A 16,643-nucleotide genomic window follows, 5' to 3' on the forward strand; every position below is an offset into this window, starting at 1 on the left:
AATGCCACTTAATATAATGTTTACATACCCTACATTACTCATCTCATATGTATATACTGTACTCTATACCATCTACTGTATCTTGCCATCTTTATGTAATACATGTATCACTAGCCACTTTAAACTATGCCACTTTTATGTTTACATACCCTACATTACTCATCTCATATGTATATACTGTACTCGATACCATCTACTGCATCTTGCCTATGCCGTTCGGTACCATCACTCATTCATATATCTTTATGTGCCTATTCTTTATCCCTTTACACTTGTGTGTATAAGGTAGTAGTTGTGGAATTGGTAGGTTAGATTACTCGTTGCTTATATTACTGCATTGTCGGAACTAGAAGCACAAGCATTTCGCTACACTCGCATTAACATCGGCTAACCATGTGTATGTGACAAATAAAATTTGATATGATTTGACATGCACACACACACACGCAGAGATACACATTAACACATATACACACACACACACACACACATACACATACACACTCACACAGCTTCCCCACCACCTCATTCACCCTCATTAGTTCCCGACGTCTTTGGAAGTAAAGTTAGTCATTCACCCCTGTACATAGAAGAGTCTGTTTTCTCCATTTTCATTTACATTCTGACATCATCATGATCTTTCTTAATGCCACGGTCTAAACATGACAGACACACACACACACACACACACACACACACATACACACGCACACACACATACAACACACTGGTCCAAACATGACACACTACGGCTGTGAGGGAATAGCAGGTCCCATAAAACGGAATCCCAAGCGCTAGAAGAATGTTTAGACAGCGGGACCAGGGTGTGTGTGTGTTGACTTTCTCATCTGGCTTTGGGGGACGATTGGACAAATGTAACTACTTTCACAAACCCACTGGAATGGCATTACTTTTATAAGCAGTAGAAAAATACAAGACATGAATATTGTCACGATCTGATTTCTGTCACTTCAAACATTTATTTTGTTTAGGAAGAAATGTTATTTTTTTCATTCTTCATTCTCTCTCTCTTTCTTTCTCCTTCTGTCTCTCCTTCTCTTTTCCCACCTCTCTACCTCCCTCCCCGAGTATAGATACAACACACTACAAATGTAAAAGATTGTTCTTTCACTGAAATATACTATGTATCCAAAATGTATGTCAGAGTACAGCTTAGGACTTCAGTCGGTCTGTGTTAGGTTGGCTGAGCCAGAAAGTGTCTGTCATTCAGTGTTAGTCTGCATTCCAAATGGCATGATTTTCCTACAAGTCTTAGAACAAATGGTTCCAAAAGTTTTTTTTCCAGGGGGATAGGGTTCTACCAAGAACTGGTGTGATCAAAATAACCCTTTTTGGAAGACAAGGGATCTCTGTAAGGCAAAGGGTTCTTTGATGATTCTTTGGAAGGCAAGAAGTGTTCTACATAGAACCATATCTACTTTTTCCCAGCATGCTCTATTGCAGCGAGATTTTCGGAATTGTTTGTTTTACTGTAATATCTATGTTTTTGCATGTGCATTGCTTGGTTGATTCATTTTATGCTACACAAAAATAAATAACATACAGTTTTCGAAACGAATCCAATATGTTAGTAATTGGATTTATTGCACCCGTTACTGAGATGGTTGTTCCTGTTTAGATGATTGAGTTAGTCTCAGTATTCAATCTTCCCAACCCTGGCATTCATTCTGAATGCAGGTTGCAGGATCTCCTAACTCTGGCTGGATTCTAATATAATGCCAATTTAATGTGACTTGCAGGCCTGATGTGGCCTGTAAACCAGGATGTTCCTAACACCGCTGTGTTAGGGTATAACTAGGCCCTCAAATAAAGGCCTTATGATACATGCAATGTATTGTCAAAACTAATTACATTTTAAAGTCTAATAAGGTTAGTGGAAGTGTTCATGGAGGGTTATAGGAAGAACCCCCCAAAGATAAAAAGGTTCTCGGTAGAGAACTTCTACACCTTCATTGCTTGCTGTTTGGGGTTTTAGGCTGGGTTTCTGTACAACACTTTGAGATATCAACTGATGTAAGAAGGGCTATATAAATACATTTGATTTGATTTGATTTAGAACCCTTCACAGACGGTTCTAGAAAGAACCTTTAGATTATAAAATGGTTATTGGTAGAACCTTTCATAGAGGGTTCTAGTTAAAACCATACGGTGCCTTTGGAAAGTATTAAGACCCCTTTCATTTTTCTGCATTTTGTTACGTTACAGCCTCATTCAAAAATGAATTACATAAAAAAAATCCTCAGCAATCTACACACAATACCCCATAACGACAAAGTGAAAACAGGTATTTAGAAATGTTTGTACATGTATTACAAATAAAGCAAAACAGAAATACCTTATTTCCATAAGTATTCAGACCCTTTGCTATAAGACTCAAATGTTGCTCAGGTGCATCCTGTTTTCATTGATCATCCTTGAGATGTTTCTACAACTTGATTGGAGTCCACCTGTGGTAAATTAAATTAATTGGACAAGATTTGGAAAGGCACACACCTGTCTATATAAGGTCCCACAGTTGACAGTGCATGTTAGTGCAAAAACCAAGCTATGAGGTGGAAGGAATTGTCCGTAGAGCTCTGAGACAGGATTGTGTCGAGGCACAGATCTGGGGAAGGTTAACAAAACATTTCTACAGCATTGAAGGTCCCCAAGAACACAGTGACCTCCATCATTCTTCCTACAGCTGGCCTCCCGGCCAAACTGAGCAATCGGGGAGAAGGGCCTTAGTCAGGGAGCTGACCAAGAACCCGATGGTCACACTGACAGAGCTCTAGAGTTACTCTGTGGAGATGGGAGAACCTTCCAGAAGGACAAACATCTCTGCAGTACCCCGCCAATCAGGTCTTTATGGTAGAGTGGCCCGACGGAAGCCACTCCTCAGTAAAAGGCACATGACAACCCACTTGGAGTTTGCCTAAAGGCAACAAAAAACTCTCAGACCATGAGAAACAAGATTCTCTGTTTCTGATGAAACCAAGATTCTCTTTGGCCTGAATGCCAAGCGTCATGTATGGAGGAAGCATGGTGGTGGCAGCATCATGCTGTGTGGGTGTTTTTCAGCGGCAGGGACTGGGAGATTAGTCAGGATTGAGGCAAAGATTAACAGAGCCAAGTACAGAGAGATCCTTGATGAACACCTGCTCCAGAGCGCTCAGGACCTCAGAATAAGTTGAACGTTCTCCTTCCAACAGGACAACGACCCTCAGCACACAGCCAAGACAACGCAGGAGTTGCTTCGGGACAAGTCCTGAAAATAGTTGTGCAGCAACGCCCCCCCCCGTCCCCCGTCCCCATCCTGCCTGACAGAGGTTGAGAGGATCTGCAGAGAAGAATGGGAAACTCCCCAAATCCAGGTGTGCCAAGCTTGTAGCGTCACCCAAGAAGATGTGAGGCTTTAATTGCTGTCTAAGGGTTTTCAACAAAGTACTGAGTGAAGGGTCTGAATACTTATGTAAATGTGATATTTCTGTTTTTACTTTTATAAATTAGCAAAAATTTCTACAAACCTGTTTTTGCTTGGTCATTATAGGGTAGTATGTGTAGATTGATGAGGGAATATAACGATTTAATACATTTTAGAATATGTCTGTAACCTAACAAAATGTGGAATAAGTCAAGGGGTCTGAATACTTTCCAAAGGCACTGTATACAGGAGGTTCTTTGAAGGTTCCTTTGAAAAAAAAACATACAAATGTCAGTTTTTTAAAATTGTTGTATGAAACGACTTAATTCTTATGAAAAAAGTAGAGATGCATTTTACTTTTGACGGTCAAAAACTGACATATACAATTTCATCCGTGTTCATCTCAGTGTTACCTAACTCCATTCGCTGAGTCTTCCTCTCTGTGTGTACTCTCCAGGTTAATCCCAGGGTCGTGGTCTCCCTGCAGCGTCACCTGTGGGCTCGGCAAACAGACACGGGAGCTGAAGTGTCGTGTCCTCCTTTCCTTCACCCAGACGGAGGTAGACCTGCCCGAGGAGGAGTGCGGTGAAGAGCGGCCCCAGCTGGAGAGGCCCTGCGATGGGGGAGCCTGTACTCTAGGCCCAGGCTTCTCTCCTGACCTCCAGGATCCTCAAGGCCCTCACACCCAGGGTGAGGAGCCCCACCACTGGGACTACAGGGGCTTTAGTGGCTGCTCGGCCTCCTGTGCTACAGGTGAGCTGCACCGGTGCTTCAACGAAACCTAAACGTTGTCCCTAACATTGTAACATTGTTATCCCAACCATCATACCAAACATTTTTTCCCAAACATTATCTGAAATAATACTGCCACATTATCCCAAAAGGTCATACAAAACATATTCCCAAACATTTAAACAAACATTATCCTAAACATTACCCTAGGTATAATCCTAAATTCCAAACACTGCTAAAAAGGGTTTTACTCTAGCATTATCCCAAACATGCAACATCCTTGTCTACATGATAAATCTGGTAATTACTCAAATAACTCCTTCACTATTACCCTGTGAGATGGCTTTCTTATTAAAGTTTCCTATTTATTTTATACAGGATGGGATTCTCATAGTCATATACAGGAGGTCAGGGGTGTCGAACTCATTTCCCCCCGGGGGCCACATTTGTTCTTTAATGGAGTTCGGAAGGCCACAGTGAATATTGCTTATATTTCCTTGCCATAAAATTTTGCAAAACATAGTCCTCTATCCATCAGGGAATTTTCAGCGCTCCCTGACTGTCTAATGATTATTAGCGAGCTAAACAGTCAAGAAACTGTATGAATATAGGTCCATTATCATTTCTACACAGTTTGGATTTGGTTTCAGTCATTTTAAAGTATATTGAGTTAGTTTCCCCCAAAACAAAAATGTTATTCATTTAGAAGAAAAACAAGTAGTCAAACCCCTGCAGTAGATGCTTTGTTTCTATATCAGTGTCCATGTGTGACCTCTTTGTTTCTCTAACCCCACTATCTCACTCTCAGCTCTCCCTCTCTCAGCTCTCCCTCTCTCAGCTCTCCCTCTCTCAGCTCGCTCTCTCTCAGCTCTCCCTCTCTCAGCTCTCCCTCTCTCAGCTCTCCCTCTCTCAGCTCGCCCTCTCTCAGCTCTCCATCTCTCAGCTCTCCCTCTCTCAGCTCTCCCTCTCTCAGCTCGCCCTCTCTCAGCTCGCCCTCTCTCAGCTCGCCCTCTCTCAGCTCTCCCTCTCTCAACTCTCCCTCTCTCAGCTCTCCCTCTCTCAGCTCTCCCTCTCTCAGCTCGCCCTCTCTCAGCTCTCCCTCTCTCAGCTCTCCCTCTCTCAACTCTCCCTCTCTCAGCTCTCCCTCTCTCAGCTCCCCTCTCTGTTGTTCTCTGTTTTTGGTCTCCTTGCTCTCCACCTTGTCATTCTCCACCTAAACCACCCACCCTCTCTCTCTCTCAGCCTGCCCCTCTCTCTCTAACTCTGTTCCCCCTCTCCCCCAGGGAGACAGACAGCAGTGGTCAGGTGTGTGAGCCGGGAGAGAGGTGGAGAGGAGGTTGACGATTCTCTCTGTGACCCCTCTAGCCGCCCTCCAGTCATGGGCCGCATCTGCAACCCCGAGCCGTGTCCCCCAAGGTGAGAATCTAACACACATTAGGCAATCCTCTGCTGACTGGCTGGCTGGGTTGAAGTTCAGGCCAATCACAACTAGAGGTCGACCGATTATGATTTTTCAACGCCGATACCGATTATTGGAGGGCCAAAAAAAAGCAGATACCTATTAATTGGCCGATTTTGATTTATTTATTTGTAATAATGACAATTACAACAATACTGAATTAACATTTATTTTAACTTAATATAATACATCAATAAAAATAAATTTAGCCTCAAATAAATAATGAAACATGTTCAATTTGGTTTAAATAATGCAAAAACAAAGTGTTGGAGAAGTTAAAGTGCAATATGTGCCATGTAAAAAAGCTAACGTTTGAGTTCCTTGCTCAGAACATGAGAACATATGAAAGTTGGTGGTTCCTTTTAACATGAGACCTTCAATATTCCAAGGTAAGAGGTTTTAGGTTGTAGTTAATATAGTTTTTATAGGACTATTTCTCTCTATACCATTTGTATTTCATATACCTTTGACTATTGGATGTTCTTATAGGCACTTTAGTATTGCCAGTATAACAGTATAGCTTCTGTCCCTCTCCTCGCCCCTACCTGGGCTCAAACCAGGAACACATCGACAACAGCGACACTCGAAGCAGCGTTACCCATCACTCCACAAAAGCCGCGGCCCTTGCAGAGCAAGGGGAATAACTACTCCAAGTCTCAGAGCGAGTGACGTTTGAAACGCTATTAGCGTGCACCCCGCTAACTAGCTAGCCATTTCACATCGGTTACACCAGCCATTAGGCTGATAGGCTTGAAGTCATAAACAGCGCTGTGCTTGCGAAGAGCTGCTGGCAAAACACAAGAAAGTGCTGTTGAATGAATGCTTACGAGCCTCCTCTATCAAATATCAAATCATAGGCTTTATTATAACATAATAACACACAGAAATACGAGCCTTTGGTCATTAATATGGTTGAATCCGGAAACTATCATTTAGAAAACAAAAGTTTATTATTTCAGTGAAATACGGAACTGTTCGGTATTTTATCTAACGGGTGGCATCCCTAAGTCTAAATATTCTTGTTACATTGTACAACCTTCAATGTTATGTCATAATTACGTAAAATTCTGGCAAATTAGTTCGCAATGATCCAGGCTGCCCAAACTGTTGCATATACCCTGACTCTGCGTGTAATGAACGCAAGAGAAATTACACAATTTCACCTGGTTAATATTGCCTGCTAACCTGGATTTCTTTTAGCTAAATATGCAGGTTTAAAAAATATATACTTCTGTGTATTGATTTTAAGAAAGGCATTGGTGTTTATGGTTAGGTACAGTCGTCCAACGATTGTGCTTTTTTCGCAAATGTGCTTTTGTTAAATCATCCCCCAGCGTTGCATCGATTATATGCAACGCAGGACACGCTAGATAAACTAGTAATATCATCAACCATGTGTAGTTAACTAGTGATTATGATTGATTGATTGATTGTTTTTTATAAGATAAGTTTAATGCTAGCTAGCAACTTACCTTGGCTTCTACTGCATTCGCGTAACAGGCAGGCTCCTCGTGGAGTGCAATGAGAGGCAGGTGGTTAGAGCGTTGGACTAGTTAACTGTAAGGTTGCAAGATTGAATCCCTGAGCTGACAAGGTACAAATCTGTCGTTCTGCCCCTGAACAAGGCAGTTAACCCACTGTTCCTAGGCCGTCATTGAAAATAACACTGTGTTCTTAACTGACTTGTCTAGTTAAATAAAGGTGTATAAAAATTTAAAAAAAACGGCAAAAACGGCATCCAAAAATAACGATTTCCGATTGTTATGAAAACTTGAAATCGGCCCCAAATAATCGGCCATTCTGAGTAACCGGGCCTAAATAATCGGCCATTCTGAGTAACAGGGCCTAAATAATCGGCCATTCTGAGTAACCGGGCCTAAATAATCGGCCATTCTGAGTAACCGGGCCTAAATAATCGGCCATTCTGAGTAACCGGGCCTAAATAATCGGCCATTCTGAGTAACCGGGCCTAAATAATCGGCCATTCTGAGTAACCGGGCCTAAATAATCGGCCATGCCGAGTAATCGGCCAGTCTGATTAATCGGCCCTAATTAATCGGGCATTCTGATTAATCGGGCCCAAATAATCGGCCATTCTGAGTAATCGGCCAAACAACTCATTTACATTCTATGTTTGACTAATTATCGATACTGCCAGGAACCATCTTCTGTTGTCATGCAAAGATACACGCTCATTAGCATACCCCTGTTTGTGTGCGTGTGTGTTTTTCAAGTTTTAAGTTTTATTAGTTGTATGAACAGGATACACAATGAAATGCTAACTTTCAGGTTGCTTCTCGACAATGCAACAACAATAACCAATAATAAAATATAAGACTACAAACATAAAGTAAATGGCTCAGTGGAATAGAAATAAGCATTTTAGCATAAATATAATACAGGAAGGCACATATTCTAGTACAATATTTACACATGTATTGGGGAAGGGGGGGATTGGGGGCAAGTGTTGTGCAGTATTAGCGTTAGTAAATACAAGTCTGTTAGCAGAAATTGTGATGTAAGTGCAAAGGTGCAGAAAGTCAGTGCAAATGGTCAGTCCAGTTCAAGTGTTCACCATACCTGTAGATAGAAACTGTCTTCTTCAGGCACCATTTCAAGTAGATGTCCTGGATGGGTGGGAACACACCCCAGTGATGTACTGGGCCATCTTCACCACCCGCTGGAGGGCCTTGCAGTCGTAGACAGAGCCATTCCCATACCAGGCTGTGAGGTAACCGGTCAGGATGCTCTCGGTGGTGCAGTGGTAGTATTTGGAGAGGATCCGGCGTGGCACGCTGAATTTCTTTATCTGCCTTAAGAAGTAAAGATCCTGTTGTGCCCTCTTGACAAGAGCGGTGGTGTTGTTGGTCCATGTCAAGTCTTTGGTGAGGTGGACGTGGAGGAACCTAAAACTGCTGACTCTCTCTACTGCAGTGCCGTTGATGTGGATCGGGGCGTGTTCCCTCATCTGCATCCTGAAGTTGACAATAAACTCCTTTGTTCTGCTGATATTGAGGGAGAGCTTGTTGTCCTGCCAGTTCACTCACATCCCTATAGGCTGACTCAGGCCTACAACCGTGGTGTGGTCAGCAAACTTGATGATGGAGTGGGTGTCGCCACACAGCCTACATTGGTGAACAGGGAGTACAGCAGAGGAGTGAGGACACACCCCTGGGGGGCCCCTGTGTTAAGAGTCAGTGTGGAGGAGATGTTGTTGCCAATCCTCACAGCCTGTGGTCTGCTTGTCAGGAAGTCCAGGATCTAGTTGCAGAGGGTGGTGTTCAGACCCAGGGCTTTGAGCTTGGTGTCAAGCTTGGAGGGAACAATAGTGTTGAATGCTGAACTTAGTCAATTAACAGCATTCTCACATAGGTGTTCCTCTTGTGCAGATGTGTTACGGCTGTGTGTGTGTGAGTGCGTGTCGGCGTGCGTGCATGCATGCATTAGTTTGTGTGTACTTCTCTTACCCGTAAACACATTAACATACTCCTCCCACCGTTCCTCATTGTCCAGTGAAGGCAAACATCCTCTGTCACCCAGGATGTTTGTTAGCGACCAATCGGATGTTTCTGTTCCTGTAACAACATCCTGTTGTAGTAAATGTGAAGCTGAGGTAAACACGGTGGAAGCACAGCGTAACTGTTTTCTCCTCTCGACCGTGTCCCTCTAACTGAAACCTTTCCTTTACTGTCTTATTTAGGCATCTGGTTGTTTGTTTCCCTTCTGACAAGGCCTGCTGCACACTAAGGCTGTGTCGTAAATGGCACCCTATTCCCTATGTAGTGCACTACTTGCTGGTCAAAATAAGTGCACTCTATAGGGAACAAAATAAGTGCACTCTATAGGGAATTGGAGAGGGAATGTAGGTGTTCTGGCAGAGGTGAATGTCATTTGAGAGAGGACAGGTTCTCAGAGCATCAGACAAAGACAGAGACAGGCAGACACACACAGTACCCAGAGACAGATACAGGCAGACACACACAGTACCCAGAGACAGATACAGGCAGACACACACAGTACCCAGAGACAGATACAGGCAGACACACACAGTACCCAGAGACAGATACAGGCAGACACACACAGTACCCAGAGACAGATACAGGCAGACACACACAGTACCCAGACCCAGACAGGCTGACACACATAGTACCCAGAGACAGATACAGGCAGACACACAGTACCCAGAGACAGATACAGGCAGACACACACAGTACCCAGAGACAGATGCAGGCAGACACACGCAGTACCCAGAGACAAACAGGCTGACACACACAGTACCCAGACCCAGACAGGCAGACACACACAGTACCCAGACCCAGACAGGCTGACACACACAGTACCCAGAGACAGATTCAGGCAGACACACACAGTACCCAGAGGCAGATACAGGCAGACACACAAAGTACCCAGAGACAGATACAGGCAGACACACGCAGTACCCAGAGACAGATACAGGCAGACACAGTACCCAGAGACAGATACAGGCAGACACACAAAGTACCCAGAGACAGATACAGGCAGACACACAAAGTACCCAGAGACAGACCGACACACACAGTTCCCAGACCCAGACAGGCCGACACACGCAGTACTCAGAGACAGGCCGACACACACAGTACCCAGAGCCATACAGGCCGACACACACAGTTCCCAAACCCAGACAGGCCGACACACACAGTACCCAGAGAAAGACAGGCCGACACACACAGTACCCAGACCCAGACAGGCCGACACACGCAGTACCCAGAGAAAGACAGGCCGACACACACAGTACCCAGAGAAAGACAGGCCGACACACACAGTACCCAGACCCAGACAGGCCGACACACACAGTACCCAGAGAAAGACAGGCCGACACACACAGTACCCAGAGAAAGACAGGCCGACACACACAGTACCCAGACCCAGACCCAGAGAAAGACAGGCCGACACACACAGTACCCAGAGAAAGACAGGCCGACACACACAGTACCCAGACCCAGACAGGCCGACACACACAGTTACCCAAACCCAGACAGGCCGACACACACAGTACCCAGAGAAAGACAGGCCGACACACACAGTACCCCCAGACCCAGACAGGCCGACACACACAGTACCCAGAGAAAGACAGGCCGACACCCAGAGAAAGACAGGCCGACACACACAGTACCCAGAGAAAGACAGGCCGACACACACAGTACCCAGAGAAAGACAGGCCGACACACGCAGTACCCAGAGAAAGACAGACAGTACCCAGCCAGACGACACGCAGTACCCAGAGAAAGACAGGCCGACACACGCAGTACCCAGAGAAAGACAGGCCGACACACACAGTACCCAGAGAAAGACAGGCCGACACACACAGTACCCAGACCCAGACAGGCCGACACACACAGTACCCAGAGCCAGACCTAAAGATAAGGATCAGCCAACCAAGCCCCAAATTGCCGTCACAATCCATGGAACTGTGTAGTTTTTAACATACACAGAACGCAGGTGGTTCCAATATCACTGGCAAGGTCTCAGCTAGTGTTTTTTTTCAAACTCGTTATGAAATCATTTAAGTGTCAGCCATGCATTCCTTCAGAGACATAGGTTTAGTCCCAAATTGTACCCTATTCCCTATATAGTGCACTACTTTTGACCAGGGCCCAAAATGCACTAAATAGAGATTAGAGAGCCATTTGGGACGAAGACATACCTTTTGAGCGAAGCACAGCTTCTAAAAACAAAAACAAATTCATTCAACATTAGAATAACTTGGAAATGAGGTTCATCTTTGTAATTAAAGTTAGGATAAACATTGCAAATACATTTCTGTTTTCTATGGTGGAATCAAACTTAGAATAAACATCTAGATGATTACTGCATCGTGGAGAGGCTTGAATAATAATACAATTGGAGTTTGTGGTCTGACATAACAACTAGTAATGGCTTCAGCAGTAACCTGAGTAAAGTTGTTTCTCCAACTGCAGAAACACAGTAGACTCTCTGGCCCCAGAGTTGAGCTCATGCAAGACATGTTCATTCAGACAGCCCTATGATGCCACTCAGACAGCCCAATGAGGTCACACAGACAGCCCAATGAGGTCACTCAGACAGCCCTATGATGCCACACAGACAGCCCTATGATGCCACACAGACAGCCCTATGATGCCACACAGACAGCCCTATGATGCCACAGACAGCCCTATGATGCCACACAGACAGCCCTATGATGCCCTATGATGCCACACAGACAGCCCTATGATGCCACACAGACAGCCCTATGATGCCACTCAGACAGCCCTATGATGCCACACAGACAGCCCTATGATCCCACTCAGACAGCCCTATGATGCCACACAGACAGCCCTATGATGCCACACAGACAGCCCTATGATGTCACTCAGACAGCCCTATGATGCCACACAGACAGCCCTATGATGCCACACAGACAGCCCTATGATGCCACACAGACAGCCCTATGATGCCACACAGACAGCCCACACAGACAGCCCTATGATGTCACACAGACAGCCCTATGATGCCACTCAGACAGCCCTATGATGCCACACAGACAGCCCTATGATGCCACACAGACAGCCCTATGATGCCACACAGACAGCCCTATGATGCCACTCAGACAGCCCTATGATGCCACACAGACAGACAGCCCTATGATGCCACACAGACAGCCCTATGATGCCACACAGACAGCCCTATGATGCCACACAGACAGCCCTATGATGCCACACAGACAGCCCTATGATGCCACACAGACAGCCCTATGATGTCACTCAGACAGCCCTATGATGCCACTCAGACAGCCCTATGATGCCACACAGACAGCCCTATGATGCCACACAGACAGCCCTGATGATCAGACAGCCCTATGATGTCACTCAGACAGCCCTATGATGTCACCCAGACAGCCCTATGATGCCACTCAGACAGCCCTATGATGCCAGACAGCCCTATGATGTCACCCAGACAGCCCTATGATGCCACTCAGACAGCCCTATGATGCCACACAGACAGCCCTATGATGCCACCCAGACAGCCCTATGATGCCACACAGACAGCCCTATGATGTCACTCAGACAGCCCTATGATGCCACTCAGACAGCCCTATGATGCCACACAGACAGCCCTATGATGCCACTCAGACAGCCCTATGATGCACTGTGTATAAGACAGTAGTTTTAGAATTGATTTATTTGTTAGATTAGCCCTATGATGTTCAGACAGCCCTATTGCCACACAGACAGCCCTATTGCCACACAGACAGCCCTATGATGCCACACAGACAGCCCTATGATGCCACTCAGACAGCCCTATGATGCCACACAGACAGCCCTATGATGCCACACAGACAGCCCTATGATCCCACACAGACAGCCCTATGATGCCACACAGACAGCCCTATGATCCCACACAGACAGCCCTATGATCCCACACAGACAGCCCTATGATGCCACACAGACAGCCCTATGATGCCACACAGACAGCCCTATGATGCCACACAGACAGCCCTATGATGTCACACAGACAGCCCTATGATGTCACACAGACAGCCCTATGATGCCACACAGACAGCCCTATGATGTCACACAGACAGCCCTATGATCCCACACAGACAGCCATATGATGCCACTCAGACAGCCCTATGATCCCACACAGATAGCCCTATGATGCCACTCAGACAGCCCTATGATGCCACACAGACAGCCCTATGATATCACACAGACAGCCCTATGATGTCACACAGACAGCCCTATGATACCACACAGACAGTGGGCATGGAGGTGGGCAGGGATTTGGGTGACAGCCCATACCAGCCAGGAGTAGCATTTGTATCTCAATAGTCTAAAGCATCTCCCCTTCCTTCATCTCCTTCCCTTCAATCCCACTATTGAGATACACCCCAAGTCTGTGGCACTAGGACAGTGGGCATGGAGAGGTTGGTAAGAGTGTGGGTACCAGCCATGCCATGGACTAACAACACCACCACTCTTGTCAAGAGGGCGCAACAGCGTCTCTACTTCCTAAAGCGGCTGAAGAAATTTGCATACCGCCCCTGGTCCTCTCCAAATACTACCACTGCACCATCGAGAGCATGGTTGCATCATGGCCTGGTATGGAAATTGCTCCGGCCATGACTGCAAGGCCCAGTAAATCACAGGGACCGTACTCCCTCGCATTCCACGAAATCTAGTTGAATCAGTGCGAGGAAGGCACACAGCATCATCAAGGACTCCACACATCCCAGCCACAAGCTGTTCTCTCCCTTCCCATCGGACAGACGGTATCGGATCATGAGGTCTGATAACAACAGGCTCAGAGACAGTTTCTACAAGCTATCGGACTGCTGAACACTTAAACTGGACTGACCACCTGCTCTGATTCTCTGCACCTTAGCACACATGCACTCACTTATACACACACACACACACACACACACACACACACACACACACACACATATATATACATTCATACTACATACACATCACAACTGCTGCTACCAGACTCTTATTATACTGCATCATTTAAACACTTCCCTCCTTCCCCAAAACATGTATGTAAATATGTAAATATTGGACTATAAATGATCCATTCCTGTATTATACTGATGTTAACATGTTTATTCTGTTCTACTGAGCTGTTTACTTTGTTAGTATTCTTATCTTTTATTATTTGGGGTTCAAGCTGTGAAGCTGGTGAAACTCTCTTGTATTTGTTATTATTATGTTCTTTTTCTGCTATTTTGGTGAAAACATTCTAATTCCTGTGAGATGAAAAGGCCCAGGATTGTGTAATTTAGCAACATGGTAAAGGCCCAAGAGCCACACCCTCTCATGCAAATCCATGCGGATTGGCCACATAGTGGCTCTATAACAAGCGATTGGAAATGCAAACTTTGAAAGGTCAGCCCCCGCATCCTGTGTGACCTAGAGTCATGAAATGTTATACATATTTCCCTCTCATCACACAGAACAAACTTGCCTCAAGAACCCATAAAATTCATTATGATGGATTTTCCACCATTTTTAATTTGGTGAAAAACACTTAAAACACTACTCCTCTGGCACTGAATGACTCGATCTTCACCAAATGTGATGTCTGAAATCTATAGACCAAGGTCTGTAAGCACATTATAATCCATGTTAGTACGTCAAACAACATTGCCGCAACTGACAAATAAACATTCACGTGGGCGTGGTCTGTCACATAAATGCTTATAAATCACTCACGGATATTGGTATTGTAACGGAACTTGGGACACATGTTCCGAACACTGTGAGGACTGGAAATATGCAGGAAAATTGATATCGACCACACAATGGCGCTATAACGGGTACATTTATTTCTCTTGGTCTGTTTCTCTTGGGACACATGCTCAAGGATATGAGTCTAGCTAACCTGTAAAATATGGTCTGCAGGGTAGTGTATGGTTATATCTGTGGCTAACATTGAATGGTCGTAACAAGAGAGAGAGAGAGAAACAGAGAGAGAATGTGTGTGTGTGTGTCTGTGTGTGTGTGTGTGTGTGTGTGTGTGTGTGTGTGTGTGTGTGTGTGTGTGTGTGTGTGTGTGTGTGTGTGTGTGTGTGTGTGTGTGTGTGTGTGTGTGTGTTTGTGTTTGAGCAAAAGAGGCAGGAACCTGGTTATTGTTCAAGGAAAAGTCTCTGATTGATTCTAAATGGCTAGTCAGACTGTGCTCTCATTAAGAGAGAATTTGATGAGAGTCAACACACACACACACACACACACATCACAGATTGTTTTTCCAATCACTAACCCAAAGGCAGCAGGATAGCTGGCTCAGAGGACTAGTGTTCGCTGCGTTCAGGAAAAAGCTGATCTTGATTAAGATCAAATCGTTTTATTGACACTAATAAGAGCAGTGTTTTATCATAATGCATAAAAACAGAACTAAAGCAGAAATAAACGTACCATTTAGAGTAGAATAACTACTTTCATGGCAGGTTTTGTTGAGCAGTAGATCTTCTCTTGTGGTCGGCTGGATCCAGGTTTCTGTTTCATGAAGATGATGGTTATTGCAGAGTAGAAGACTGCTGTGCTTTTTATGATCTTATAAATACAGACGTCTCAAAGACTGCATCCCAAATGGCACACTGTTCCCTACATAGTGCACAACTCTTGACCAGAGCCCTATGGGCCCTAGTTAAACGTAGTGCACTATACAGGGAATAGGGTGCCATTTGGGATGCACAAAATACTTGTGATCCCAGTCAGAACAAAGCCCTGGGAGTGTTGTCTCTGAGGTACTAAGATGGTACGGTATTCTCATCAGTTATCCTGGAGCTCTTAAAATAGACCTCTTAGATAAACAGTGTTTTCTCTTTTGCTTTCTCACGCTTACATAAGACGGTGGATGAAGGCACCATGATTGTGTTCCAAATGACACCCTACGGGCCCTGGTCAGGAGTAGTGCACTACATAAGGAATAGGTGCCATTGGGGACGCAGTCACCATCTCTCTCCTACAGCGTTTTGGTTCCCCAGAAGTACATTCATTTCCAATGGAACGCTGCGTTTGCCTTGCAGCATTGTGTTGCAGAGGCAGTTGCAGTGCGTTCTGTGTGCTGCATACCTTGGATTTATCCAACGTATTTCATCAAACTGTCTGTGTAGAAGGCTTGACAGATGGTAGCAGAAGGTGAATGTTGAACTATTGTTGCTCACATATGGAGGTGATAATACGTACCATTTTGCCCAATAACGCTGTCGGTGTGATCGAGGCGTCAGCCATAAGACTGCTAAATAGTTAGTCCAGGTAGCTATTTGGTTAACTATTTAACTATCTTCATTGACCCTTTTGACTCATCACATATCCAATCAAATTGTATTAGTCACATATGTTATTCCCGGTGTAACGAAATGCTTGTGTTCCTAGTTCCAACAGTGTAGTAATATCTAACAATACACAACTATACACACTGATCTAAAAGTTAAAGAGTACTGCTGCTCCTTCTTCACCACACTGTCTGTGTGGGTGGACCATTTCAGATGGTCACTTATCTGCAGCTTTTTCACCCTCT

The 16,643-nt window shown here is 44.9% G+C and overlaps 1 protein-coding gene across 1 annotated transcript in view; it reads left to right on the forward strand.

Moving 5' to 3' along the window:
* adamtsl3 (ADAMTS-like 3) overlaps positions 1-16,643 on the forward strand; it is a 249,692-nt gene that overhangs the window by 177,899 nt on the left and 55,150 nt on the right. The window contains 2 exon segments of the mRNA XM_065012218.1: positions 3,882-4,177; positions 5,440-5,572. Of these exon segments, the coding sequence (XP_064868290.1) occupies positions 3,882-4,177; positions 5,440-5,572 (429 nt within the window).

Source organism: Oncorhynchus nerka, linkage group LG27 (genome assembly GCF_034236695.1).
Source record: "Oncorhynchus nerka isolate Pitt River linkage group LG27, Oner_Uvic_2.0, whole genome shotgun sequence".
Classification (NCBI taxonomy): domain Eukaryota; kingdom Metazoa; phylum Chordata; class Actinopteri; order Salmoniformes; family Salmonidae; genus Oncorhynchus; species Oncorhynchus nerka.